Source organism: Drosophila pseudoobscura, chromosome 4, assembly GCF_009870125.1.
Source record: "Drosophila pseudoobscura strain MV-25-SWS-2005 chromosome 4, UCI_Dpse_MV25, whole genome shotgun sequence".
Classification (NCBI taxonomy): Eukaryota; Metazoa; Arthropoda; class Insecta; order Diptera; family Drosophilidae; genus Drosophila; species Drosophila pseudoobscura.
Window position 1 is genome coordinate 19,416,959 of NC_046681.1, and position 27,506 is coordinate 19,444,464.

The 27,506-nt window shown below is 47.1% G+C and overlaps 6 protein-coding genes and 1 long non-coding RNA gene across 9 annotated transcripts in view; 4 read left to right on the forward strand and 3 right to left on the reverse strand.

Moving 5' to 3' along the window:
• The first annotated feature begins 610 nt into the window (after positions 1–610).
• Tep3 (Thioester-containing protein 3) lies at positions 611–8,101 on the forward strand. Its single transcript, XM_001356426.4, has 15 exons — positions 611–1,081; positions 2,834–3,011; positions 3,075–3,553; positions 3,611–3,941; positions 4,007–4,290; positions 4,354–4,465; positions 4,524–4,670; positions 4,730–5,405; positions 5,463–5,594; positions 5,653–6,071; positions 6,129–6,476; positions 6,537–6,714; positions 6,776–7,131; positions 7,197–7,653; positions 7,718–8,101. Exons 1-15 carry the CDS (start codon positions 984–986, stop codon positions 7,927–7,929), a joined length of 4,407 nt encoding a protein of 1,468 aa, XP_001356462.4. The 5' UTR covers positions 611–983; the 3' UTR covers positions 7,930–8,101.
• A 1,036-nt stretch (positions 8,102–9,137) lies between these two features.
• Positions 9,138–11,964, forward strand: Ntl (Neurotransmitter transporter-like). The gene is made up of 8 exons (XM_001356427.4): positions 9,138–9,429; positions 9,909–10,204; positions 10,261–10,313; positions 10,372–10,495; positions 10,560–11,045; positions 11,123–11,251; positions 11,311–11,511; positions 11,573–11,964. The coding sequence occupies exons 1-8, from the start codon at positions 9,261–9,263 to the stop codon at positions 11,873–11,875; spliced, it is 1,761 nt and encodes a 586-aa protein (XP_001356463.1). The 5' UTR covers positions 9,138–9,260; the 3' UTR covers positions 11,876–11,964.
• LOC6902826 (sodium- and chloride-dependent neutral and basic amino acid transporter B(0+)-like) lies at positions 11,965–14,460 on the reverse strand. Its single transcript, XM_002132526.3, has 9 exons — positions 14,298–14,460; positions 13,899–14,030; positions 13,663–13,826; positions 13,498–13,604; positions 12,966–13,435; positions 12,754–12,902; positions 12,576–12,704; positions 12,313–12,519; positions 11,965–12,246 (listed from the first exon to the last, which is right to left on the reverse strand). Exons 1-9 carry the CDS (start codon positions 14,458–14,460, stop codon positions 11,965–11,967), a joined length of 1,803 nt encoding a protein of 600 aa, XP_002132562.2.
• On the forward strand, positions 14,024–14,524 carry LOC117184258 (uncharacterized). The gene is made up of 2 exons (XR_004469573.1): positions 14,024–14,185; positions 14,265–14,524. It is a non-coding gene; the product is annotated as an uncharacterized lncRNA (long non-coding RNA).
• An 888-nt stretch (positions 14,525–15,412) lies between these two features.
• LOC6902828 (protein arginine N-methyltransferase 3) lies at positions 15,413–18,444 on the reverse strand. Its single transcript, XM_002132528.3, has 3 exons — positions 16,314–18,444; positions 15,865–16,241; positions 15,413–15,801 (listed from the first exon to the last, which is right to left on the reverse strand). Exon 1 carries the CDS (start codon positions 18,374–18,376, stop codon positions 16,316–16,318), a length of 2,061 nt encoding a protein of 686 aa, XP_002132564.2. The 5' UTR covers positions 18,377–18,444; the 3' UTR covers positions 15,413–15,801; positions 15,865–16,241; positions 16,314–16,315.
• Positions 18,445–18,915: 471 nt separating this feature from the next.
• LOC4817005 (intersectin-2) overlaps positions 18,916–27,506 on the forward strand; it is a 36,236-nt gene continuing 27,645 nt past the window's right edge. Inside the window, exon 1 of the mRNA XM_015180354.2 lies at positions 18,916–19,092. Within this exon, the coding sequence (XP_015035840.2) occupies positions 19,052–19,092 (41 nt within the window). The 5' untranslated portion in view covers positions 18,916–19,051. The remainder of the gene's footprint in view (positions 19,093–27,506) is intronic.
• LOC4816861 (sodium- and chloride-dependent glycine transporter 1-like) lies at positions 20,373–25,529 on the reverse strand. 3 transcript variants are annotated; one of them, XM_015180359.2, is made up of 11 exons: positions 25,334–25,529; positions 23,249–23,842; positions 22,500–22,631; positions 22,263–22,438; positions 22,159–22,199; positions 21,980–22,100; positions 21,583–21,922; positions 21,364–21,521; positions 21,174–21,302; positions 20,907–21,113; positions 20,373–20,840 (listed from the first exon to the last, which is right to left on the reverse strand). In XM_015180359.2, the coding sequence occupies exons 2-11, from the start codon at positions 23,607–23,609 to the stop codon at positions 20,577–20,579; spliced, it is 1,929 nt and encodes a 642-aa protein (XP_015035845.2). In that variant the 5' UTR covers positions 23,610–23,842; positions 25,334–25,529; the 3' UTR covers positions 20,373–20,576. The 3 variants fall into 3 exon arrangements, with proteins under 3 accessions (XP_015035845.2, XP_015035843.2, XP_015035842.2); XM_015180357.2 differs by having other exon boundaries at positions 23,249–24,086; XM_015180356.2 differs by having other exon boundaries at positions 23,249–24,086; positions 25,323–25,529.

A 27,506-nucleotide genomic window follows, 5' to 3' on the forward strand; every position in this document is an offset into this window, starting at 1 on the left:
TAAGCCCGCGCTATGTATTTAATATTAATTATGCCATTAAACGTAAAAATCAAAATTAAATAAAACGAATTTATTTAGCAATGTAGTCGCATGTCAGACCTATATTCAGCTTTTCTTTCACTTCTCTTTTCTTTTATATTTCTTTTCCAGAAATCCAGATGTTCTGGTGAGAGCATTAACCGCATCGTGCATTGAAAACGCTCTAAAGACGCCCTATTGTGCTAAATATTATGTAAATATTGAATATGATTTGGGTATTTTTCTTACGCAATTAATTAAGAGGGAAATACCCCGACAAAATTTAGGCGTTGATTTTATGAAACTATTAATCAAAAAGCTTCCAAGAGAGATAACTTTGGGGAACAATACAGCATGAAATTAATAATATAAGTACTAGTAGAACTACTATTCCATAATCTGTTCTTTTTGTTATCAAAGATTTAAAAACAGCTCAAGATTCTTAAAATAATAATAAGACTTGTAGAGCTTTTATCATCGCTTAGTCGGGACAACAACCCTCGATGTTACAAACTTTCAAGCTGGACAAAAGCTGAAGCGCCCACTCTGTGGGTTCCAGCTTTATTGCAAATCGCGGCACCGCTGGCCTGACTAAAAATCAGTTGGCAGCGAGCTTTCAAGCGGGCAACAGGTGAACGGGCGCGCTCCGAAACGAAAGTGAAAGAAAAAACGCGAGACAAAAAACAAAACAAAAACGAACGAACCAAAGTCGCTCCAAAAACGCGCGACTCGTCTTTGGCAATCTCTGGTGCTCTTCTGGTGCTGCTGCAATCGCCTGAGAGACAGAGACCGAGATAGCTGGCACACTCTACCCACACGGAGAGTGGAACACCGAAACGATAAAGTCGGACTCTGTATAGTATGTGATGCCAATACACAATTCGGCGGCAATCGAGCAAACGTGTTTACACTTAATTTGCTAATACAATTCAAACACACAATATCGGGAAATACAACCCCACAAAATGCGGCTTAGAGGCAAGGAAATGGCCAACATTCTGCTGTCGCCAGTGCTGATCGTCGTCGTCACAGCTTGTTTACTCACTCAAACAGCTGCTCAGGGGTTAGTATCCCACACTATGTCAGGCCCAGAGACCTGACAAACAGAGTGACAAACCGTATGAAAATGGGATATGAGAAGATATGACATCACTCTGCACTCGACTCTCCACACTCCCAGTTTAATCCCCGACAATCCACGAAAATGAAAGACTTAAGAAACAAGCGTGCGAAACCATCATCTTCATCATCATCTGTGAGGGAAGAAGATGTATTATTAACAACATGTAATCAGGGAATTAACCATGGGGTTTATATTATGGCAGTTAAAGTATGAAACAACCTGAGGCCAACGCAGTTTTTTTGGAGGTGATGCTGTCGCCTACACACAGATTCCAGCTTCCAATTTTGTTAGGGTGATGCAATGTGGCCGAGAGCCAGCAAAACAGGAGCAAAAAGCTCTCCGTCTTGAGTCACCCTGATGCTCTTGCTGCTGCTACAAGTTCTGCTGCTGCTAAGGTGACACATAAACGCGGATTGCCACTTATGTCTGTACTTATTTCCGATGGCAGTCACCTTGAACACTCAATGACTGACCAGTCCGGGGCAATACTCAGACGAGCCCGAGTATCTATGTACATCTACAGAGTAATTCTGATTGATGGCCGAGTGAAAGACTGGAGGCGTCTACTTCTGGCACTCTCCTGATCGTTGTCGGGGTCCATGATCTCTTTTGCTAGCCGTTCGATATGTCTGCTTTGCCCCTTATATGGGGCGGGCACTCATTCAAGGCTTGATTTCAGTCGATTTCATGTAGGTGATCATCGTAGTCCATAGCAAAAACCAATCAGGTGGAACACTGTGGTGGAACTGCAACTGAAATTTCAGGCTGCAACTTTTGCGGCCAATTTCAGCAAAAGCGAAATTGCCATTTACCTGCTCTTACTAAGACCGTTTTACTGCCTAAGCGAACCTGTTTTTACTTTTTGGGCTAACAAACGTGACATAAACACAAAAGAAAATTTTTGTGGGAACAGGTTAGGCGGTGCCACAAGAAACCAATTGGAATTAGAACAAGCTGAAACTGTGAATTACGCCAAAGAGCAGACCGGACGGACGCACGGACAGGCGGACAGAAGGACAGACGGTGTGGCACAGTTAGGAGGCAGTCCATAAATTTCGCAATCTTGCTACCAACTAAATGAATAGCCCCCGAAGCTTGCTACGAAAGCAACAAAGTAAGACAGCGCCAAAAAAAATAAAACGCCAGCAAGTAATGAGTGGAGATTTTCAAATTGAAAACCAAACAGTGATCAGACAGAGCCGCCCCTTGGATGCTCTTCGGAAAGGGAATCTTGAGACACACACTTAACATAACAATATGGGCATGGAAACCATATTCAAATGTCTATTGATGGCATAGTTTTGGCTTTGCTGATGATATAAATTCCCCAAGCGAGGAAGAGTTGAAAGAAAAACCACAAAAAAATAGTTATAGCTCGAGCCACTCTGCCACAGCCCCCGACTCCAAGCATTTCCGACAGATGCCGCAAAGAGTCTGCTGCCGCAAAGAGTCTGATGCTCTGACCCCAGAGGAGGTGGGGGTTGTGGTGGAGGCAGAGTACATTACCCCTGTAACAGAGGTACGATTCGGTTCGGGTTTGGGTTCCGTTTCGGGGTATTGTCTTCCGTTAAGCGCGTGAATGAATAGCGACGCGAAGAGAAGATTCAGATTCCGATTCCGATTCAGATAGCATAGGTGTAATTCGCTTACAAAAAACAATTCACTTAAAATCTCCACTGTCTTCCGTTACAGTCTGTACTCCATCATTGCCCCGAATACAGTGCGACCCAACTCTCAGTTTCATGTGGCTGTAAGCCTCCATAAGGCACCGGAACCCGCGCGCTTCAAGGTGGGAATACTGGGCAGCACCTACACGGACTTCAAAACAGTCGAGCTGCGGCCCTACTCCACACAGTTGCTGCACTTTGAGGTGAGTTTTCCATTAATGTTGTACTCCTTTCTTAGTCGTGGTCTTTGTCTTTATTTTTGGTAGATTCCCGATCTCAAGCCCGACCGATATCGCCTTACATCGGAGGGTCTGGGCGGCGTACAATTCACCAACGAAACGCAGCTGCACTTTGAATCCCGACAACACACAGTTCTGGTGCAGACGGACAAGAGCATCTATAAGCCCGGAGACCTGGTTCATTATAGAGTGCTCGTGCTCGATGCGAATCTAAAGCCCGCTCGTGGCTATGGACGTGTCCATGTCGATATCAAGGACTCGGGGAATAACATCATAAGGAGCTACAAGGATGTACGCCTCACCAATGCCATCTACTCGAATGAGCTTCGCCTGTCCGACTATCCGCGCTTTGGAACGTGGTCCATTGTCGTGGAAGTGGCGGAACAGATGCACGCCCAGACCTTTGAGATACTCGATCATATATTGCCCAAGTTCGTGGTAGACATCGAAACGCCCAGGGATGCCATTTATAAGGATGGAAAGATAGCAGCCACAGTAAAAGCGCAGTAAGTCGCATGATCAGCACAAAATGAAGGGATTATTCTTGATTATTTATCCTGCAGTTATGCCTTTGGTCAGCCGATTGTGGGTGAGGCCACCCTCTCCATTTATCCCACCTTCTTTGGGTCCCTGCAGCCATTCGTCAATGATCTGATCACCCGCAAGGTGGTGCCCATCGATGGTACTGCCTATTTTGAGTTTGACATTGAGCAGGAGCTCCGTCTGAAGCAGGACTACGAGCGGCAGTATCTCTTGGATGCTCTAGTAGAGGAGAAGTCCACGGGCTCTGTGCAGAACTATTCGACAGTTCTCACTTTGCATTTGAACCACTACCGCGTGGAGACAGTGAAGATTCCCAGCTACTACATACCCGGCGTGCCCTTTGAAGCCACTGTAAGTATTTCCTGAAAAGTATATTTAAATAGTTTAAAGAATTATAAAACTTCTTCGATTCGAAGGCTCGCATTGCCCGCAACGATGGCAGTCCTTTGAGGGACTTCAAGCCAGAGATCAACGCATATTTGACGAATGTCTATGGCAGCAGTGAGATGTACAATCGCTCAACTTACAGCCTGGATGCTCGCGGGGAAGTCAAGATGAAGTTCACGGTACCTGTGGGCGATAGCGATGAATTCCATTCGATTATTGTCGATTATTTGGGTGTGATAAGCGAGGTGGGCAAGGTACCACGCAAGCATTTACATAGCAAGAACTACATCACAGCCAAGGTGTTGAATGACAAGTAAGCATTGAATACAAAACCCAAAGCTTCCTCTAATGTCTCTTATGATTTTGTATCCTTCAGACCCACGGTCAATCAGGAGATATCCGTGGTGGTGCGTTCCAATGAGCCCATGAAGTACTTTATGTATCAACTGGTTGGGCGTGGAGACATCATCCTCTCACGCAGCGTAGACGTACGTCTGATTGAGTAATTCTTCCGAATATATAAACCATAAGAGTTTGTTCCTTCAGGTACCCGACAGCACCTTCCACACTATCAAATTCCTGGCCTCGTTTGCCATGATGCCGCGTGCCAAAATCCTCGTCTACATGGTCGTCAATGGAGAGTTTGTCTATGACGAACAAGTCATCCAATTCGAGGAGAATCTACTCAATGCTGTAAGTATATTAAAGTACTTTTCACTCAAATGAGGTTACCAGTTAATTCTCACTTCAAGGTGCAAATAGAGGCTCCCATCAGAGCACCTCCCGGGCAGGACATTGATATTGGCATCAGCACGAAGCCGTACTCCTATGTGGGCCTAATGCTGGTAGATCAAAACGCCGCCGCCTTGGGGACTGGCAATGACCTAACCCACCGACGGCTCATGGATGCCCTGAAGGCATACGAGCTGAGTGATGTCAATACCCCCGTGGGCTCACCTGGCAAGGAATCTGGTGTGATAACCATGTCCAACACGGATTACTTCATCGAAAAGGAGGCAGAGAGCACGCCAGCCATAGGCCGGGAGGCCTCCACTGGCCCAGAGGAGGATAAGTTGACGACTGTGCGAAAGACAGACATTGGGCCGGCGCACAAGATCGAGGTGAACACTTTGCCACCCGGAAAAGGACGATACGCCTTCTCCTACACCCCGAAACCGTATTGGCACAATCCTCGTGTGCATGTGATGCGTGATCCGGCCGACACTTGGCTCTTCCTTAACATCTCGGCGAGCAGTGATGGACGTAACACCATTCATCGACGCATTCCCAGCGACATGACCTCCTGGGCCGTCTCAGCCTTTGCTCTGGATCCGGTCAATGGCTTGGGTCTGTCCTCGCCGAATGGAAAACTGGAGGCCTACAAGGAGTTCTACATTTCCACTGATCTGCCCTACTCCATAAGAAGAGGTGAAGCTCTATAGAAATCCGCCATATGGTTAACTTGAACGTGTTTTCTTCTTTCAGATGAACTCATTGCCATTCCATTTGTGGTGCATAACAACAGGGAAAGTGACCTGAGTGTCGATGTCACCTTCTACAACACAGCCCTGGACTTTGACTTCCCGCAGCTGGATCCGAAGGCCACCAGCAAGCCAAGTGAGTACCCTCCAATCCCATCCATCCAATCATCTAAAAATTTTCTACTGTTTTGCAGAAGTGGAACTGTACAGCCGCCGATCTCTCCAGGTGCCCGCAAAGTCCGCCCGTTCCATCTCCTTCATTGTCACCCCCAAACGTGTTGGCGCCCTTCAAGTGAAAGCCATGGCTGCCTCTTCCCAAGCAGGCGACACAGTAGAGCAAACGCTTCTGGTGGAACATCCCGGAGCCACGGAGCGTGTAAACCGGGGCTTCCTCTTCGAACTAAACTCGAATGCGCCGAACAGGAAGAACGTCAGCATCATGGTGCCCCGAAATGCCATTCCAGAGTCGACCAGCATCGAGGTGTCCGCTGTGGGCGATCTGATCGGCAGCGTTTTGGGCAATCTGGAGAGCCTTATCCTCCTGCCCACGGGCTGCGGCGAGCAGACCATGGTGCACTTTGTGCCCAATCTTATGGTGTTGCGTTATTTGGGGGTAAGTCCAGTGATTTCTCCTATTCCCAGATCTCTCAAGATTATGTTCTTCCTTTAGCGCCTTCGTCAGCTCACTCCCGAGATGGAGCTGCGGGCCACCAATAATCTGGCTCTTGGTTACCAGCGACTGCTGTACTATCGCCATGGGAATGGTGCCTTCAGTGCCTTCGGCCTGGATGCCAAACGGAGCTCTACTTGGCTGACGGCCTATGTGGCGCGATCCCTGCGCCAGGCGGCTCCCTTCATCCAGGTAGATAGCCATGTCCTGCAGAGCGCCCTCGTGTACCTGGCGAGTGTCCAGTCAGGAAATGGTGGTTTCGAAGAGCATGGCGATATATTCGAGCAGTTCGGCGACGATGGCATCAGTCTCACGGCTTTTGTGACCCTCGCATTGATGGAAAGTGTGGTAAGTGGAATCCTCCTTTGAAAGGTTAACCCTAATTTACCAAGCCCCCTCCTACACTAGGATTCCTATCCCGATTACCGGAACAACATCAACAAGGCCCTAGACTTCATCACCAGGGGTCTCGATGGCTCCAGCAATCTGCATGCCATGGCTCTGGGCACCTACGTGCTCTCCCGTGCCAATCACAATGCCAAGGCAGCCTTCCTCCAGCGACTCGACTCGATGGCCATCAATGGGGGTAAGTAGATAATTCATAACTTTCCTACCGGACAAAATGTAAATGTAAATACTTCCCTTAGATGGTCGCAAATGGTGGAACAAGACAGCGCCGGCTGGTGAGCAGCAATCTCCCTGGTACAATGCCACACGGACTGTCAACGTTGAGATCTCTGCCTATGCGGCGCTGGCTTTACTGGAGAACAACCTGGTGGGCGATGCCTTGCCCGTGCTCAACTGGCTGATGGATCAGCGCAACGCTCAGGGTGGGTTTGTCGCCTCCCAGGACACAGTAGTGGGACTGCAGGCACTGCTCCTGTTCGCGGAACGCTTCTCCAGCCAGGGAAACAATCTGCAGATTGGCTTTCACTACGGCGAAGGAGCCGAAACCATACTCAACGTGAATGCTGAGAACTCGCTGGCACTGCAAACTGTTGAGGTAGGAGACCATAGACTCCAGACCTAAAGTATCTGCTAAAGTATCCATTCCCTTTTCCAAATTAGCTTCCCAGCAACCTGAAGAACCTGAGTATTTCCGCCACTGGTCGGGGCATGGCCTTGGCCCAAGTTAGCTACAGATACAACACCAATGTGACCAGTGCCTGGCCACGTTTTGTACTGGATCCCACGGTGAATCGCAACTCCCATGCCGACTATTTGCACCTTTCGGCCTGTGCCAGCTTCGTTTCCGTGGTGGGTGAGCCGGAGCAGAGATCCAACATGGCCGTGATGGAGGTACAGCTACCTAGTGGCTTTGTCGTCGACACCGACACTCTGCCGACGCTGGAGTCGAGTGAACGGATCAAGAAGGTGGAGACCCAGAACCGAGACACCAAGGTCGTCATCTACTTTGACTATCTGGACAGACGAGAGGTCTGCCCCACGCTGCATGCCTACAAGACGGTCAAGGTGACGAAGCATCGCCCGGTGGCCGTCGTCATGTATGACTACTATGACAGCGGTAAGAGAGCCCATAACTTCCTCGGTTTCCCATAGATTTCATGGGGTCACTTCTTACATTTTAGCGCGACGTGCCAGGCAGTTCTATCGGGCTCCCAAGTCTAATATCTGCGATATCTGCGAACATGCCAACTGTGGCAATCTCTGCGAGAAGGCAGAGAAACGTGCCTCCCGAGGACCAGATGACTTCACGGCCATTGCGGGTCATAGTTCCGGTCAAGGCCTCAAGGCTCTCCCCATGGTAGTGGTGACTCTTTTAGGGGCCCTGATCTGGTAGAGATTTTGTCCACTGCGGGTGGAAACCACAAGGAAATCGAAGCTTTAACAAAAACCCACTCACATAGTGCCTAAGTTAGACTAATCTAAGCCGTGAACTAAACCCGAGCTAAGTACATCTAATGATGCTATAATGTTGCCAATAAAGTGTTATAACATTTACTAAAACCCTAGCACAGTACGAGTATCAGTGAGTTCTGAGATGTGCTTTTTATACCCGATACATAGAAGTTTATTAGATTTGTGGTTAAAATGGATATGTGTAACGTCCAGAAGGAAGCGTTTACGATCCCATAAAGTATATATATTCATTATATGCTGAAACTGGCACAGAAGGTGATTTCCTATTCTTTTTCCAGCATTTCTAGTAGGTTTTGGTATTTTTTGAAAAGGAAATGTAACATATGTGAAGCGGATAAAAAATCTTTGTATGATTTGTATGATATTATATGTGTAAAATGGATGCCTGCCAGGGAACGGCAGGACCAAGGTCGGCACGCACGCAGGGTCCAGCACGATATACATATATGTATATATATTTAAAACAAAAAGAATACCTTTCTTAATATTAAACCTCAACGCATTACATATTTAATAAAAGTCATAGAATTCACAGTTCAAGTTATCGAAAAAATTATCGTTTATGGTCCATAGTTTAAAGTCCATGAGTGATAGTGATACTTAGTTGATAGCGTGATAGTTTTGTTGTAGGCCTTAAACAAAAGTTACGATTACTGAGGACGGAAATCTGATCTGATCTATGCTTGGCAAAATGTTTATCCTATTTCTTCGTGCCCCTGGACAATATTCATATGTTATTTTATATATATTATATGTTGTAAAAATTATAATTTATATTAGCTCAGCCTTGAATATATTCATGAAACTCATATATAGCTTAGAACGTCCGTTTGTATGCTCAAAGTAATCATTAATTTTTTCATTAGGTAACATTTGTATTATTTTGTTAGTTAATTTTGTGCCTAGTTCTTTAGATACATACATTTTATTTTTAAAATAATAGTCTACAATTTCTCTTAATATTTTCTTTCTATTTATCACCCACAGAGTCTCCTTTTGCTTAGCTGCTTTTTATTTTATTTTTTAATTTTTCGTATCTCATTTACAGATAACTTTATATCAGACACGATCTGACAATCAGATAAATAAAGTTATGAGCATAACAAACAAAATTAAACAAATTAAGCAGAGAAACAAATTCATGTTGGGCCTGTTCTCAAGTATAAATCTCTCACATATCCGAGTGGTTTACTTCAAAATCAGAATGATCAATTCAACATAAACATAAACAAACAGAAAATTTAACACTGAATGGCGAATACCACCCCGCCACCACCGAAGAAGTCAAAGCGCATCGAACGCGACACGAATCGCGGCAAGTGGAAGTCCAAAACCGAGTTCATACTCTCGCTCATCGGCTATGCCATCGGCATTGGCAATGTTTGGCGCTTTCCATATCTCTGTTACCGCAGCGGCGGCGGTAAGTCTCATCACTCGCCCACCCCACTCAGTGCCCCAGTCTACGCCCTAGTCGCCACGTTCTCTCTTTGAAGCTCATTTCACTAGCAGAAAATAGCGCTGTCCAAGTGGGAGTGCAGTGCAGTGGGGTCAGGGCTGGGGCTCTGGCTGGGGCTGGGGCTATTTTTAGCCCCATTTCATTTAGCTTTTGAGTGAAAGCTGGACAAAAGCTTCGTCGCTTATGATGGCCTCTTTGCCGGTCTGTGGGGGACGCCTTCGATAGCTCAGTTGGTAGAGCGGTGGACTGTAGAGTTTCCGAGGCTTGGTGATGTGCGACGAGCAGCGGCAGGACTCTGGGCCTAACAATACCACGGCACCCAGACAGCGCCTACTCTTGCACCACCAGTTAATGATTCGCGATATGTTGAAATCCATAGGTCGCTGGTTCAAATCCGGCTCGAAGGATATCTTTTTTATGGCTTCATTTTCTTCTTTTTCCAGGTGCCTTCCTTGTGCCGTACTGTTTAATGGTTCTTCTGGCTGGTATACCGCTGTTCTATTTGGAGGTACTCATCGGCCAGTTCTCGGGCACGGGCTGCACGGGAATGTTCCGCTTGACGCCGATACTGAAGGGCACAGGGATAGCCCAGGTCATCGTCAACATGTACTGTGTGTGCTACTACTCGGTTATCCTATCATATCCCATTCGCATGATATCCTACTGTTTCTACAAGACAGTTCCTTGGGTGGACTGCGACCATTCGTGGAACACTGACAACTGTGTTAACATAGATGATGTGAGTACGGCCCTATTGTTTCTTCTATCCCCCAGCTCTGACAATCAATATTATAGCTGAAAAAACAAAATTCGTCGGACTTTGTGACATCAGCGGACGAGTTCTTTCAGTAAGTTCTTTGTTCAAGTTTTGTTCTGTATCAAACTGTCACATTTCTGTATTTTCAGTCGCGAAGTGCTTCAACTTTCAAGTGGCATCGACGATCTTGGCGGCATTGTGTGGGAGCAGACCCTTAGCCTCTTTCTATCATGGATTATCATCTATTTATGCGTGTCTCGAGGGATTCAATCGGTAAGAATCGTACACCGAAAGGCTCACCAAGTGTTGCTCACGGCTAAAGTGTTTTCTGGTGTAGGTGGGCAAGGTTGTCTACTTTACGGCACCCTTTCCCTATGTACTGCTTTTCATTCTGTTCGTACGGGGCATCACCCTGCCAGGGGCCTGGACTGGCATCAAGTTCTACATGTACCCCGAATGGGACCGCCTCCTTGATCTAAAAGTCTGGGCTGATGCGGCCATACAAATGTTCTTCGGCCTCGGCCCCGGATGGGGTGGCATCGTCAACATGGCCAGCTTCAGCGATTTCCGGAACGACGCGAAGTTCGACTCCATTCTGATTGTCACCGTCAATGTGTTCACCAGCATCTTTGCCGGTTTTGTGGTGTTCTCCGTTTTGGGTTTCTTGTCAGAGAAGTCAGGCATTCCCGTGGCTACGGTGGCCACCTCTGGTCCTGGACTGGCGTTTGTCACCTATCCAGAGGCCATAGCAAAGCTTCCGGTGCCACAGCTGTGGGCCATCATGTTCTTCTTCATGCTCTTCCTCCTGGGTATCGACAGTGTGGTAGGTTATCGTTATCCTCTGTGCCTCCACATGCTATTGGGTATTTTCTGATACTAGCTCCTTCATTCCACCCGCAGTTTGTACAACTGGAAGCCATCACCTCCTCAATTCTGGATGAAATAAGGTGGTTCAGGAATCACAAGTGGAAGCTCACGCTTGTGTGCTGCACTGTTTTCTTCCTTTGCGCGATTATAATGACCACGCATGTAAGTAGACGTCGGACATCATTCGCATGGATCCTAAAGGTCCCCCAATTTTTTCCCAGGGCGGCATGTATATCCTGCAACTGTTCGACTGGTACTCCTCGGCCATATCCGTGATAGCCATCTGTCTCGTGGAGATCATCATGGTGTCCTTCATCTACGGCATAGACAACTTCATGCTGGATGTGGAGTTCATGATGGGAAAGCGCCCCTCCATCATTTGGAAGATCCTCTGGAAGTGGGTCACTCCTATAGTTCTAGTCGTAAGTAGAATCCAGAGATCTTTCGGATATCTTTTTCAACCTTTTTCTGAGCTCCTTGCAGTTCATTTTTTTCATGAGCATCATCTTCATACGGACCATCAGTTACCATGGTAAAGTCTTCCCCCAATGGGCCATCATTATTGGATGGGCAAGTTTCGTGTCGTCCGTCATGTGGATACCGCTGTACGTCCTGTACATCATGATCCGCAAGCGGGAGACTATGTGCGACAGCCTCAAGAAGCGATTGAAGCCCCTGGACTGGACCCCTGCCGATCCGGAAGATCGCGAAAAGTACGAGGCCTTCCGTCGTCAGCGCAGAATGCCGGCCTTCATGTCTGACACAGACGCGGAGGGGATGAAATAATCCCCAATCCTAATGCCAAACATCTTTAACTTTTACAATACAAAACTAAGTGATTGTCAATAAAGACTGATTTGTATTTACAGCACGCATTAGTTGACCTCGTCGGTGACCTCGAACAGTTGATGGGTCACATCGGTGTTGCCCACAGCCTCCTCGTACTGCTGTCGATGCTCCATCTCCACAGGATACCAATCGGTGGGGCGGCATGTTCGCCTGAACCGCTCCCAACAGCTGCCTGTGCTCTGGTACATGTTGTACAGCCCATAGCCGGGTATCACCAGCAATGGTATCACCACCAGAAACACACTGATCACCAAAACAATCATCGAGGAATAAGAGTGCTCCATTAAGGCCACGGCTATGCCCATCAACTACGAAATACAGAGGGTAAAGACAGTATAAGGACAAGTATTGCCAGTCAAAAATGAAAAACAAACCAGCGACACTATCAGTATAAGGGGAGCTATGAAGCGGAGAATGAAAATCTTCCATGAGGCAAAAGGCTGGCCCAACATGAACTCAATGTCCCGCTGAAAGCGTTCCCGTCCATAGATCCACAGAACCACCAGCAGCAGCAGCAAATGAAGAATGCTATGCGACCAGATGGCATCCAGAGCCAAAGCAGAGAAGTACACGATGCCATGCTGCGGGGAAACATTTACAGAAATTGAGAATACGAATCATACAGAACTCTACTTACATTTGTGCAAAAAAAGAAGGAGCAGAGGGCCAGGCCACCAATCAGGCCAAAGGTCACTTCCTGTTTGTACTTTCGTAGCCCCTCGAACTCGTCAAACACACTCGTCAGTACCGTGAATATTTGAGTGATCTGCAAATGAGAATGAGAATGAGAACTCTCAGAAGGGGTTTCCACCTACCATCACAATGAGGGCAGCCAGCAGTAGCATCGAGTAGTATATCACGGTCCACATGTTGGGCCACTCCATGGAGGCCAAAGCACTGGCACTCGACAGGAACAACAGCCAATGGTTTATGACATGTGTGTCAAAGTTTTCGGTTTTCATTTCTGGACCATAAGAAGGGTTTTTGCATCTTAAACAGTCCCAATTCAATTCAACACTTTACCCACCTTCGTAGTAATGTTCGAGCATAAAGGTGACCAATCCGAAAAATATATAAATGAAGATCTGGCCAAAGGAAATAATCCAACTGTAGGACATTATGTTCGTTTTGAAGCCGTTGAAGCTGGAGAGCGCCATCACACTTCCCCAGCCAGCGCCGAAGGCCTGCAGCACCATAATAAAGGTGGAGCCGCTTCCCATTATCAAGTCCTCGCGGCGCGGCGTCAAGTAATTCAAAAGTCCATTGATGGATCCGGGTAGGAAGAGGAACCGCACAAAGCAGACTCCCAAAAGACCCAGTGTAATCAAGACCATGAACCGCAGCAACTTTCCAAACTTTGCAGTCTCCGAGAACTTGTAAAAGATGAAGCCAATGATGGCCCAGACCAGGATAAAGAAGCCCACAAAGTGCCAGGATAGCTCGTACTCCCGACTCAGATCGGGAAACCTAGACTCATCAAGGGTGTCAAAGTGTTTTCTACAAAAACAGAAGAGCATAAGACATAAATGAGGAATATGGAAATACTTTTAGTGCCTCACTGGAAATAGAGAACCGACGGTACATGGAGTATCTTTGTGTAATAGTCGACTGTTCCGTTGTCGTTTAGATAGAGTAAGTCCTCCTCGGTTTTTGAAAAATTGCATATCTAAAGAATGAAAATGGTTAATTATAGTTAGCTGAAACTTTGGAAGCTCTATTCTCACGGTCAGTTGGTCACTGGATTCATTGTGCCAGGACTTCATTCCCTCACAACTCCATGGCAGCGTGGGATGAACAGAGTTGATGATGAACAAAAGCGGTACAGCCGCAAAGATCCCATAGTAGATGAGCATGGAGATGGTTAAGAAGGTGCTGACATACCCCATGCCTGAAAACATAAAAAAACATAGGGTAAAGATTAAAGATCCTCCAAAGAAAAAGCAGTTCTTCCGTAGCTTACCCTTGAAAAACGGCGACACACGAAATGCTGATATGAAGCCGCTGCTGGAAAACTGCCCCATGAAGGAATGTATCACCAGAATCGGGACCAAATAGATGACCATGTATATGTAGTAAGGAAGTATGCCGCAAACTGGAAAGAAATTATTTAATTTTGAGAAAAGTTTGTCTGTTGTCTTTCAATCGATCTCTCATGGCAACTCAAGATCTTGTCGACTCTCAGTTGCAATATGCAACGAAAACCGATCCGATGAATCATTTCAGTTATATGCGAGTTCTGTAGGTCAGGTAATGGAACGCCCCTAAAAAGATTAGGAGCTTCTATCTACCATATGTATAATACGTAGTGCTCTGATTCTATTCCTAGCTAAAAGTGCAGTTCAATATTCCCATTACTCACTTCCCATATCGAAGAAGAACCAATACGAGGCCACAAAGATGTCCAGCTTCAGGGCGAGTCCAAAGCAGGCGAATAGGAAATCGGTGGGCTTTTCCCATTTTCCACGATCGAGGTCCGGGCTGAAGGGCTTCTGGCCCGTGCCATAAGATGTCTCATAAACCATGGCAGCCTTGGTTTAATGTTTGCCAATGTCTGGACCAAAGAATTACAGATGATTTTTGAAAACAGCTGGTCCTATAATATATGTATGTTTATTTGGTTTTGCTGCGAACGATCCGTGCGCGTTTTTACTTTAAATTGACGGACTAATTAGTAGAGCCGATGCCGGCAAACTGAATCCAAATCGGACTGCAAGCCGCCGTCGAGCTCATCCCAGTGGACGACAGATGTGGCTACCCTCAAGCGGGGTATTCCTACTTTTGTAGGAGGTGGGAGAAAGCTGGGAGGCTGATTAGCAGAGCAGTACAGAACAAAAGTGTGATTCTGTGTCCATATTATGAGTACCTAAAGGGAGAACCTGGCCAAAGATTAGCTGGAAGAACGACATATATGATAGCTGAAGCGTATATAAGAATGTAAGGGGTAGCTTACTCTAAAGTTCTTTGGTTAGGGTATATACCTCCTCGACTATACATTTTTTTTTGCATTTTTTCATTATCAACGCTCTTTTATCTGTGTCTATGGCCCGACTGTGCCACTTGTGCGGGACATCACACATCGCCAAGTTCATTTGGAAAATTTCATATGGCGTAGAATGGAAACCGATCTGATATTTGTGTGTTTGGGAAAAGTGGGCGGACGGACGGAACCGCAATGACATCGAATCCGATTGTAGATCCAACAAAAACTCTACAGTTTACACACTTTCTGATATGCTGATTCAGATAACCATCAATCAATAATTGCTTATAGTAGGAATAAAATTTCTTTGAAGCATTTGAACACTGAATAGTATTTAGAACAAGAATATAAATAAACTTTGAATCATTTGTTGACAAGTTGAATTGAAAGCTAATTTTCAATAATTTTTTATTCAGAGAATAGTTTTCGTTCTGATAATCGAAGTGATCTCGTTGAGCATCAGGATAGAAATGCCCGAAAGCGAAATAGATTTCACCGTGTCGGGAATCTTTTTAATAGATTTATTCAAATTTATAAACAAAACTTTTTCGCATGACTGATTAAAGATTAGGATTAGCGCTTATCGCTGATCACGATTTACGACACGAGCACAATGTACTTACGAACAGTACGTATATATACGGTATTTTAAAAATAAGCCGGCGGAGACTTTCCAGATCTGATGCGTGAGAGGAGCTTGGTTATGGCGTTTGGCTTAGGCTTAGAGGTGGATAACGCGGAGGCTGTGTACGTTGACGAGTCGCTGCTGATGCCACCCGTGGCGGAGGCCTTGAATCACAGACCGCCGAGATTTGCTCGGGCACATTCCTCAGTCTTATTGGCCGGCGGGTGTTTGGTGTTTGGATCTGGTCATCTCCGATTGCTGTTTTCGAAAAGTCAAATAGAAGTACACGTTGGGCTTTCCATTTACTGCCGAAGGACTTACCTGGTAGCTACTCCTGATCTGCAGATGACGATACTGTCCGCGGTTGATGGTGGTCGTTGCTGTGGCTCTGCAGCGAGGAGCCACTCGAAGGCAATGAGGAAGAGCTCCTGCTCCCCGTGTTGCCATACATTACTACTAATACTATTCTTATTCTTGTTATTGAGTGCTGTACAACCGGTGCCGGTGCCGGTGCAAGTGCAAAGCTGGAGCTTTGCGTCTTTCGAGTTGTCATGCGTTGCTGCTGATGCTGATAGTGGTAATGTTTTTGCTTATTATTGTGATGATGGAGATGGAATGATGGTTGCTGCTGGTGTTGAGCAGCCAAGAGCTCACGTGCCTGGAGCGCATTTGCGCGCACTCTACATCTAAATTGATACCTGCAGATAGAGAAGACAATCAATCGATGGACGAAGGGAAGCGATCATAAGCATATAATATATGACTATTACACTTAATTATCCTCGTCCTGACAGCTGTCCACCTCGGCCACCGTCTGGTGGCGGTCCATCATCAGCCAGCGCTTGCTGACCAAACGATTGCCAAAGAACCCCGGCATTTCTCCCTCGAAGCGCCTGCTCTCAGAGAGCTTGATGACAATCTCGAACTGATTTGTGTCGAATCTCTCCAAGGGGCGGAAGATAAAGCGACCTGCGTAGTGCAGGTTCTCACGGAGCACAAAGGACCTCTCGACGAAGAGAACCGTCTGCAGCCAGAGCGAATTGTAACCGCTGGCGAGACAGGGATTGCAGCTGAGGGTGCGCTGGCGATGGCATTGGCTGAACGCCACATCGAAGTACAGAGTGAAGCACTCCAGGTGCCCATCCTTGGTGACCTTCAGCCGTATATCGCGATCTATCTGCAGATCCTCCGGGGTGGCCCTCTTCAGATTGAGCGCCAGCACGCGATGGGCAAGGGTGAGGACACAGTCGGCGTGGGTCTTCGCGTAACGAGGCTCGGAGATGGCACACCGACGCATGGCGTTCATTTTGAAGTAGTGGACGCTCCGCCACCAGTCGCAAAGGCCCTTCAGCTCTGGCTCCGCGGCTCCCACCAGATAGAGAGCCCCCAGATCGGGCAGTATGAAGCCATTCTTCTTCAGCCAGCGATCCCGTGCCTCGAGGACCTCCAGGATCTCAGAGTTCCACAGCAGCGAGTGCCCCATCCAGTTGCACACAATTCCGTCCACTTTCTCGGGCAGCTTCAGATCGGCCATGCGCCCGTGCAGCACCTTCACGGTGTGCTCGAAGTGATTCTGCTTCACCACCAGCTCCGCGTAGTTAGTCACCATCGAGTGGTCCACGGCGTACACACGCTTCGCCCCCCCAATTCGGGCGGCCATCAGGGCCAAGGTGCCCACGCCGCAGGACAGGACGAGGATGACGCGCCCCTTGAACAGATGCGCATTCTCTCTAATGACCATCGCAAAGTAGTGCATGTGGTCCTGGTTTTTGAGCTGCGTGCGCATGTTCAGCATGTGGGCGTTGTAGTCGTGCCGGAAATCTGCCGATGTCATGCGATCCACCTGTTCCAGTTCCTTCGGCACGCAACGCGCTGGCGGTGGTTTCGGGTGGCAGGATTGCACTCTGACCTTACCGCGAGGCAGTCCCCGGATAGGCTCATTATTAATTGTGAACGCAACTTTGTCTGGCTCCGGCCTCTTCATAATTTTGATTTGCGGCTCTTTGCGTGCCTGTACACAGGGTATCCGAGCCTTGGAGGGTTCCCCTTCCACGCGGCTGATCTGTTTGTAGTTGTTGGCCACTCTCAGGGGTACGAATGGGCTACTCTGGCTCTGGGTCGAAGGTTCCGGAAACAGCTCGGATACTCCGCGGTAGATGTGGTTGTCGGAGTTTCCATGCCCATACATTGCAGCTAGTGCTTTTTCCCAGGTATTTAGTGGCTTTTGGTCTATTCCGTTAAAGTTGTCCTCTTCTTCGCGTCTCGTTTCGCCAGTGGACCCGCCGCCGCGTCTTTGGGGTACGAAGCGGACACTCTGTCCCGAAGGTTTCGGGTACAGCTCGGATATTTCGCTATAGATATTGTGGACGTATGGGACGTCGTGACAATTCATTTCAGGCGTTGCTCGCAGGGAAACATCACATGGGTCTTTTGGTTTCTTTCTGTTCCGGTTTCCGTACATTTTCCGTACCGAACCGGCTTCAACCGACTCGGGTACTTTGTTAGAGATGTTGCGGCCATTAATTTCAGGTGTCGATAACTGTCCCAAGGGTTTTGGTCGCACTTGGGTAGCCCTTGGCATCCCGCTGGAGATTTTCTGCTCTTTGTCGTTGGCGCCGCATCCCCTTGAACTGCTTGCTGTCCTGCTCTCGCCCATTACGCCAAGTTCCCGCTCTAATGCTTGGCATGGGCTTTTCAGCTGTAGTTCTGCATGCACTTTATCATTGTTATCCACATGGTGATGGAAATCCCCCAAGCCAGGTTGCGGAGCCTTCTTGATGGCGCCGTTGGCTTTGGTTTCCACATTTTTCTTGTTTTTCTTATTTCTACGCATTGTTGCGGTTCAAACGAAAATTTGAGAAGCTTCTGGCAGTGTTGTGTAGTGGATAAAATGGCACTCGATAGGTCGTTGCAGTGTGGCCAATTTTCATCTGTGATATCTTTTTTACTTCAATATCTTAAATTAATACGTCTGCTGATTAGGGATGCCTTTAAAATCTATGATAATAATTTTATGGCTAGCTTAAATGCCCCCGCAGTCTTCAGCCACCTCTTTTTATTTTCGATAGGTCGATAGGTCTGCAATCGCAGTGTGCCCAAATCACGGCTTTGATCAGTTGCTCGGTTCCCCGCTCTCTGCCCGTGTTTATTTCGTTTAAAATCGTTGTTAAACTGTAATTTAGTGTTTATTTTGTTTGTGAAAGTGCTGTGCAGAGTTTGCCATAGTTATTTTGTGTGTGTGTGTTTTTTTCTCGTGTTTTAGTGCATTTTTTCTTGATATGCCGCTCTCTTTGCATTTTGGCGCGTTTCTTGCGATGCCTCTACACCGAGTACACCGAGTACACCGTTATGTTGTGTACGTGTGTTTGTGTGTAAATGAGTGTCTATTTGAAAAGAAAGAAAGAAAGAAATGACAAATCTCTGCAGTAACAACGGAAAATAATCGGGTACTAATATTTTCGGCATCGGTCGCGTCGGTGTAAATAAAAAAATAATATCTCGTGAAGCTATGCGGCCTCCAGTCTGCGATCATGTGTGCGGTGTGAGTGTGTAAGTATGTACATACATACATATGTATGCATATTCTGTTTCTTTTTGGCTTGTCTTATTCGATGCGTACCCTTGGAGGGTGTGTGTTCGGGTTATAGCGGAATGTTTGACAAGCATCTTTAAATTCATAAATCTCTTATATACATATATTCTTCATTAGTAGCCATTGGATAGTTAATATGACTATATCTATGACTCTTTATCGTATAGCTACCATGGAAACGAGACTGCAAGGGTATCAATGTTTCGTTACCCGAGTATGGTTTGTTTTTTCTGTTTTTTGTGTACCACACACAGCATGCAAAAAGAGACACGAAGAAGGAGAGCAAACAGTAGAAGTGAGGAAGTAAACGTGTAAAGGGAGACGCGACAGAGCAGTAGGCGCAGTTATATAAGACTCGGCTGGGGCCGCTGCGTAGGCGAATCTGTATCAACAAGTGCTACATATCTACAAAGCGGTTGTGTTCTGAAATGGATTTTTACAAAAATGGGTGGGGAGGGACCTAAATTACCAGAAATATTTGAATCGAACAGATGCAGTCAGCTTCCTTCTCGTTGTTCCCCACAGCTTCCCCACACTTTCTCCATTTTTCATATCCACAGGATTCCAGTCGATAGCGTGACCCCATTTACAAGTATCATCTAGAAACAATTTTCAGAATAAACTGACCGCTGATATTTGTACATATGTACATATGTTAATCTGTTGTTTTCAATAAAGAACATAATACTGTATTTCTGGAACTGAATCATCTGAAAACCCCTCTCGAAGAATAATCAACACGAAGCCACAAACACAGCATGAAATCCGAGGGCATCTCTCATTTTTCTCTCTTGAGGTTGGGGCTGGAGAGCATCGTCATAAGATGTCTCACGGCTGTGATGAGCGTTGAGCTTTCTTCGATGCTTTAATGAAATTAAAAAGAAAGCCAAACAGTAAGAATTGCTCAAGATTGAATTTCCTAGGGTATTCGACTTATAGTACACGTTTTTCCTATGCCGTTCCAACATATAGAACACAGTCCGGAAAAACACTTTCTCCACTTTCATTCCCTTTCTAAGCTACAACTGTCCGTAGATTAATGCATTTGTGTGTTCAAATTTTATTGTTAAAACATTATTTTTGGCCAAAGTTTCCACGAACTTCCGTTTGTTTTTGGCAAAGTTTAGTTTTTAGTTTCGGTTTTTTGTAGGCAACTACTAAATATCACCAGTTTATTGTTGACTATAGCTAGCATTTGGAAAATATCAGTACAGCTCCATCAAAAATCAGCCATCAGCAATTGCCCTTGATCCGTGTTTTGATTCCGAGGGATGTCGTGTATGGGTGTATAATAAAAGTGAGTTTCAGTTCGCGCCGCGACCTGCGGCAGAGAGGTCCTTCGCGTGTCATGGGGGCTGCGACTTAAGTAAGTACGAATGCGATCCCTTTGGGAGGAGGCGCTGTTTTGATTCGATTCTAAGAGTATTCTAAGATACAGGCACTATGTGTTGTTGGCATTGGCATCGATCACCAGCATCTCGGAGATGCCCATGATCTCCTCGTAAAAGCGTCGGTTGTCCGCATCCACCGGATGCCAGTCATGTGGCGCCAGGCACTGTTGCAGCCGCTGCCGAAAGCTGCCGTTCGTTTTGGTCACCCTGTAGACCATATAAACGATGGCCAGGAGGAACAGCAGTCCCTGGCTCAGCCACATGACACCTTGATGGATTTCATTGAAGGTTATCAAATAGTAGACGAGCTGACCCTAAAACGAAAGAACGAAAGAACCTTAGGATATTCGGAATCGGAACACGGAACATCGATTGCCTACCAGACAGAGCCCGAGAAAGATTGGCGTGCCAAAGCGTATGAAGAATATGGTGAAGCTTGAGATCGTTTTGCCCAGCATGAACTGCAGATCGCACTGGAAGCGCACTCGGCCATAGACCACAGTGGCCATCAGCACGAGAACACCCGAAATGAGGACATTAGAGAACAGGGCCATTCGTGGCAGCAGATTCAACTGACTGAAGCCCAACTGAAAGAGCAATAAAAAAGCTATAAATGTGATATCTTTTATAGGAAATCCCTCACTCACCTGCGTACAAAAGTACACGGATGTGGCCGCAAGGCAGAAGATCAGCGTACAGATAATAGGCATCTTTCTAGACCTCAAACACTCAAATTCATCGAACAGGGATGTCACCACAGACAGCAGCTGGATCACCTGCAATAGAAACGAAACCATTAAGAATAGGCCCTGAAAATAGCTGGAAATAGAGACTCGCCAATGCTGATAGCTCGGCCAGAAAGATGACGACAAAAAACAGGAAAGCCCAGAGATTGGGCACAGTACTAAAGCGGCCAAAAAGATACGAAAAGCTGAGATACAAGTACTGCAAATCATGCTTCTCATCCACATGAAACGGCAGCATGCCCACGTGATCTGCAAGGAAGGAATATAGGAATATAGTCACAGAAACTTAGGCATGCAGGGGGACTGTCACCTTCGAAATGATCGTGGGCCACATTGCAGCAGAGCACTGCCATGAGGCCAATGGTGGCATGGGTCAGGCACACCCAGACGCTCATCCGCTCGGCGTCGCTGCGAAAGCTGTTGTAGCTGGCCAGATTGATGATGCTGCCACAGCCGGGGCCGAGGGCCAGGCCGGCCATTACGAAGGCACGGCTTCCGACTCCCAAAAGATCCTGCACGTTGTAGAACGGAGGCAGCAGGTAGCTGTGAAAGGTTCCCAGGTCCACTCCCTCGTGAATGGCCAAATAGAAGAACACGGCCACAAAGAAGGCAAACATCAGGACACAGGCACAACGCAGGGTCTTGCCAATCTAGAGGGATATCACCACAAAGGATTAAAGATGCTGTTCGACAAGAAGGACACTCACAAAGGCAACAGGCTTAAGCAGGAGGGCCAGAACCAGCAGCCAGATGGCCCCCACAGCCACGAGCATGGACAAGGAGATGGTCATTGCGGTAGAGCCTTCGCCTGTGGAGGCAATCATAGACCTGGAATCATCGAAAGATATCAATCTTAAACTCGTAATTGAAAGGTTCTACTACCCACCGAAAGAACTCCACAGTGGAATGTGGGTCGACAGCGAGACTCTGTAAAGAAAGCAGACATAAAATAAGCACAATAGAGTAAGATTTCCCTTTTGCTCCACTCACATCGGGATCGTAGTTGTCATGGGTGGAGCAGTCGTCGCTGTTCCACGTATTGTTGCAGTGCGTCCAAGGAATCACCGCGTGCAAGGCGTTGACCGCGTAGATGAGCGGCACCACTGCCCCAATGCTGTAGTACGAGAGTGTACCCAGATTTATGAGCAGTATGGAATATCCGATGCCTGAAAGTATGCCCCATTACTAACCGAACAAGTGAGTGTTTTGCAAGCGGTTTTTGAGTACCTTTGAAAATGGGCGCCACACGAAATGCTGAAATCGATCCGGAAGTGGAAAACTGTCCCAGAAATGCTTGGATCAAAAATATGGGCAGGGAGTAGAAGAAAATACCCATAAGATAGGCGATAATAATTAATACTGTAAAGAGATCGAAAAGAAGAGGAATTGGATAAAGGGATTGGTGGAGTCAATTCTGTAGAGTGAAATTTCAATAAACATAATGCTTGATAATGATTCATTTCGATACCACTCACTTAGTAATACTAGTTTCTCTAGACCCTTGATCTGCGGTCGCATAAAAGTGCTATTAATATGCTCTCCCTCGAGAGATTTATCTGCCACAGCACTCCGTCATTATTCGCCTTATCTAGAATCGTGTATAGAACGAGTGTAATTATGTCATTAACTAATGACCCCACAATCGCCACCGATTATATCTGTTCGTAACCAGTTGGCAGATGATTATACCCCCGTTTATGATGAGTCGTTCTCTCTTTCTATTGTTGTGGTTTCTGACGAAACTACTACTCTCTTTCTATTGTTGTGGTTTCTCTGGCTCGATGACAACCCTGCCTGCTGTCGTCTTCAAATCTTCCAGCTTATCGCTCGCCAAATTAATATTATGCATAATATAATAAAAACGCACAGAATCCCCAGCGATTAACGCAGTCCCCCCGATAACCTTTGCTTTGGTTAATTGAAATCTGTTGATAAGAAATTATAATGAGAACGGGAATGGGACCGTTGGCACTTACCCCATCCGCCGTGTACGAGGCCGAAGGTGGGGAGTTCCGAGAACATCAGCGGGGTGAAGGCATGGGTGCAGCTGGCGAAGTAAAAGTCCGCCGACTTGGCCCAGCGTCCGCGTGCCTTGTCGTGGCGGTAGGGCCGCTCCAGGGTGTCGTAGGCGCTGGTCGTGGGCACGGCCATGCTCTGCACCTGCCGTAAGCGGACGCGGCGCGCTGAGGCGGCCAATCCTCCTCCTCCTCCTCCGCCTCCGCCTCCTCCAACAGCAACTCCATCTTCTACTCCAGCTGCTGCGGCTCCATCTCCACCGTTTTCGCAGTCGCCCAGCAGCATGCAGTTGTTGAGCTGCTCCCCGCAGATGCCTTTCATGATGGGCGGACCAACGTCATGTATTCCACCCACGGAAGTGTCTCCGCAACACCTGAGATTCCCCTGAGAATCTCACTTACGATGGCGCAGCTTTTTTTTTTTGGCACTATTTGCTCTCCTCGTTCCAAGTTCATTCCGTTTCGTACCGCACTTTGACCCAGTTTCCCCGGAGTTTCTGGGTCAGTCCGAGGTAGCAGTCTTTTTTTTTCGCTGGCTTGTCTATGGATAATCTTCTGAATGGGCCAGTAGTCGAGACTTAATAAGATGTTATAGCTGCCAGCAGCAGTCTTTAATTGAAATCGAGACTCGTCACGACGCGACACTTCACCCCAGAGACCGACAGACCGATCCGGCACCGAGACTTTGTATTATACGAACTCCAAGCTTCAAGCGCAGTCGGAACCAAGCGGTCGCATCAGATGCTCAGCGACAAATGATGCGATTTGATGGGGCACTCCCCGCTCTCACTCTCCGCCACTAAATGAAGCAAAATAATAAAAGCGGCAATAGCAACAATAGCAACAAAGAGCGCAGCAAATCACGAATTTAATTAAATAATAAATACTATTTTTTTTTTGTGCATGCGTGTGCGAGTACAGTGGGACGAGGGCTGGGAAAAGTGGCCAGACTAGAGGGTATATATGGGAACGTGTTCCACTGTGCCATGACATTGCCCTGCCGTTAGCCGTAGTTCGTTGGCGGTCGGACGGACGCAAATAGCTCATATATGCAGTAAAAATACCCCGTACTCGTGGGCATCGATAAGAGCAAACAAAGGAGGATTCCAACCAACAAGTCGCGACATGGGAAGCAAAACAAATCGGAATTAATCCGCAAACAAAGACAGGGAGCGCGATGTTTTATTTAAATCAAATCGAATCACAATCGGAACGGAATGGAAGTAAATAGACGTCGCAATGGGATGGCCAACGAGGGCAATGGACGGACACACACAGCCCCAGCTGATGCTGCACTTGCCCTCTCTTACGCTCTCTCTCAATCGCTCTCTCTCTCAATGCCGGTGGTCTCTGCCAAGGTGTGTGCCAAGGTGTGAGTGAGGTAAGGCATTGCCAGATTCCCACTGCCGGCAGTCGCTGCGAGGTTCGACTGCCTTACCTCTCGCCAAACACAACTTGCTTGACATTGCTCGTCCGAAACGAAAGCCCGAGAGAGGCCGCTCTCTTCGCCGAAACGCTTCAACAAGTGTAGAACCAGGGGTGTGAAACATTGCGGGAGGGCACACGGGGAGGGAGGGCGGTGTAAATCAGCTGTTTTTTGTTTGTGCCTCTCCCGCATTGTGTAATTCGCAGTGGACTTGAAGTTTGTTTGTTTATTTCTGCGGGTGGTGGCCGCTGCCACCAGAGAGTGCGGCAAACGTGTCCAATTAGTCGAAACGAAATGTTTATAAAGCGCAATAAATTTGCAAAAAGAAATGTTCAAGAAAGTCTAACCATAACCGAACAATCGCACATCGTTATACATATGTACATATTTGTGTACACGATACATATGGCCAAGCAAACAGACGCAAAAAGTTGGCGTCTCAAGTGGTAGCCAAGTCTGCTCCACCTCCACCTCTCCCTCTCCCAGCTCCCTCCACATCCATCCTGCTCCTTCTTCTGCTTCGCCTTCGCACAAGACAATTCAAACAAAGACAGCGGCACAGGCGCCGCCTTAACGGGCTTATCGCCCGCCTCCAATCTAATCACGCACCTGGCACTCACATTTGCATACACTCTTCACTCGCTGCCTCTCTTTGCACTTCACAGTTGCAGCCGGCGACAGTTTTTGCAATCACGCACGTATTTCCCATGCACTTTGATTTCTGTTCTGCGCGATTCTCCGATTCTGCGATTCTCCGATTCCCAATCCGACGGCACGTTGCTTCCAACTGAACGACTGAGGCAGCTCTGCCTCGGACGCAGCCAGATAGTCGCCGAATGCTGCTGCTGCTGCTGCTGTCTCTTATCGCTGCCGTCTGCCGTCTGCTGTTTTTGCTATTTTTACTCTTTTGCCAATTTGGTTGTTGTTGGGAGAAATGCAAAAAGAGAGTGATAGAGAGAGAGATAGAGAGAGAGACCGTGCCTGTCTATTACACGGTTTTGATGCTCTGGAAATGTGAGCGACCACCGAATGCTCTACAGTTGTAGCACACATTGGCAGGCAAAGGAAATTACTAGAGAAGGAAGTGTACCCTACAATACTCTAGGCAATAAAGGTGCTAAAGAGTGGCAAACAAAAGGCAGTGAGAGCAGCAACGAGTCGTCATGACGTTTAAATGCTCTCCAGTCCAAGCCAAAGAGACAAACTCCCAAGAGCATACCGTGTTCGCTCATAACCCAAAAGCCTGCCAAAGGGCAAGGGGCATAAAGGGTCAAGCAAAGAGTGTCACGTGTTTGCGTAGTAAGAGCACCGACAGTTCGCTGTGACCCCCCCAAACTTTTGTGTGCTCTTTTCTCTTTGCTATAACAATTACCGGGCCTGGCCAAAAGGAAGCCCAGTAGGAAATTTCTTACCATTTACGAGTACGGGTACGAGTCCGAGCCGTGCTCCCAGTAAGGGGAGACTGTCGACACGATTGACGACGATTGACTCTTGGCCGCGGGCAGGCAATAAATCACGGCAGTCAACTGAGTCCGTTCAATCGCCAAATGCTCTGTTCCAAAAGGGGGTGTGGTTGCTGGAGTGCGGCGGGCGAGGGGCGAGGCGCAGGGTACACTGACGCATTTCATTCAACAGCCAAATGCGGCAGCAATGCGAAACATGAAAAACAAGATAGTAAAGCGGATTTCGGTAGCCGAATCTAGAAATACCCTTGGGGATAGTGATATAAAGATGTGATCCCATCTGATGTACATATAAGTGGGATTCTTTATTTATTTTAGGTTAGGATAATCTCTTCTTTCTGTGAACACACTCTTCGTTCACAGTCGTCGTTTTCTTTCTGTTCTGTTCTTCTGCTCTCCTCGTTCCTCGTCGTATTCCTAGAGATGGGATCCTCGTTGCTCGTCGTTCCCTTAGGGATCGTATCTTCTCTAACTCTCGTTGTGTCGAGGGATCTGATCATCATTTGGTTGGAATTTGCGTACGATACTGTACACCAACCCACATAAATCTATTGATAATTTCAAAGGTATTGTTTGTCCATTCATACGCTTTTACTCCGTGCTACAATCCTCTGTGGACAATCGGTATACCCTCTTTAAAGGGTACCAAAAACAAGCGCGTGAAACGCAGAGTGGGAATAGAAAACCGAAGCGAGGAAGTCGCAGAGGGGGCAGTCAGGCAGTCACGCATTGGGCTGCCAGAGCAACAGTTGGATTCTGTTGCGGTCAGCGGTGGGTCCGGGGCAGGGGTGCGAATGCTCTGATTTGATTTGTGGATGCATTGCGCCATTGAACGTTGAACGCTGCGCATGCGCATGAACTTGACATTTCAGCCTTTTCGTTCAATTGCGTCGCTCTGTTCAGAGAACTGTAGCATTGGGGATAGTCAGAGGAGTGGGGGAGCATGGGGGATGGACACTCAGTGGAGGCTTATGTTCCCATTTGAGTCAATGAATCAATCAAATGCATTCGGAGGCGTAACACTGTGAAAATCATTGTAGTCATCGGCCAACGGATTGTGTTTACTAATTGACTCCACGCCGGAGAATGCCTGAGATGCAAGGTATTTTCCAGTCGATCATGGACTAGCTGTATAATTTAAACCCGTTTAAGAGGCGTCTATTATGCGCTTAATTGATCCATTACGAGCTTGAGACAAATCTAAAGTCCAATATTTGTCGCTTTTATGGCTTGTTACGTGACAAAACCAATGCTAGAGACAGAGATTTATGGTTTGTACTTGGAGTTCGGATTTTGTTAGCGAAATTTCCAATGGAATCGCTTCAGAGGG

What these genes read in the sequence shown, in the direction of transcription:
- LOC6902826 (XM_002132526.3), bottom strand. Translation starts at nt 14,460, where the DNA reads ATGGTTTATGAGACATCTTATGGCACGGGCCAGAAGCCCTTCAGCCCG. An exon ending in GTTCTTCTTCGATATGGGAA is followed by an intron (nt 14,031 to 14,297) that starts GTGAGTAATGGG and finishes ATTTCTTTCCAG; the next exon opens with TTTGCGGCATACTTCCTTAC. An exon ending in TGGCTGCCCTCATTGTGATG is followed by an intron (nt 12,705 to 12,753) that starts GTAGGTGGAAAC and finishes TCTCATTTGCAG; the next exon opens with ATCACTCAAATATTCACGGT.
- Ntl (XM_001356427.4), top strand. Translation starts at nt 9,261, where the DNA reads ATGGCGAATACCACCCCGCCACCACCGAAGAAGTCAAAGCGCATCGAA. An exon ending in CGATTATAATGACCACGCAT is followed by an intron (nt 11,252 to 11,310) that starts GTAAGTAGACGT and finishes ATTTTTTCCCAG; the next exon opens with GGCGGCATGTATATCCTGCA. An exon ending in TCACTCCTATAGTTCTAGTC is followed by an intron (nt 11,512 to 11,572) that starts GTAAGTAGAATC and finishes AGCTCCTTGCAG; the next exon opens with TTCATTTTTTTCATGAGCAT.
- LOC4816861 (XM_015180359.2), bottom strand. Translation starts at nt 23,609, where the DNA reads ATGAAAGGCATCTGCGGGGAGCAGCTCAACAACTGCATGCTGCTGGGC. An exon ending in TGCTTAAGCCTGTTGCCTTT is followed by an intron (nt 21,923 to 21,979) that starts GTGAGTGTCCTT and finishes ATATCCCTCTAG; the next exon opens with ATTGGCAAGACCCTGCGTTG. An exon ending in GGCCCACGATCATTTCGAAG is followed by an intron (nt 21,522 to 21,582) that starts GTGACAGTCCCC and finishes CCTTCCTTGCAG; the next exon opens with ATCACGTGGGCATGCTGCCG.
- LOC6902828 (XM_002132528.3), bottom strand. Translation starts at nt 18,376, where the DNA reads ATGCGTAGAAATAAGAAAAACAAGAAAAATGTGGAAACCAAAGCCAAC.
- Tep3 (XM_001356426.4), top strand. Translation starts at nt 984, where the DNA reads ATGCGGCTTAGAGGCAAGGAAATGGCCAACATTCTGCTGTCGCCAGTG. An exon ending in GAAGGCCACCAGCAAGCCAA is followed by an intron (nt 5,595 to 5,652) that starts GTGAGTACCCTC and finishes ACTGTTTTGCAG; the next exon opens with AAGTGGAACTGTACAGCCGC. An exon ending in TGGCACTGCAAACTGTTGAG is followed by an intron (nt 7,132 to 7,196) that starts GTAGGAGACCAT and finishes TTTCCAAATTAG; the next exon opens with CTTCCCAGCAACCTGAAGAA.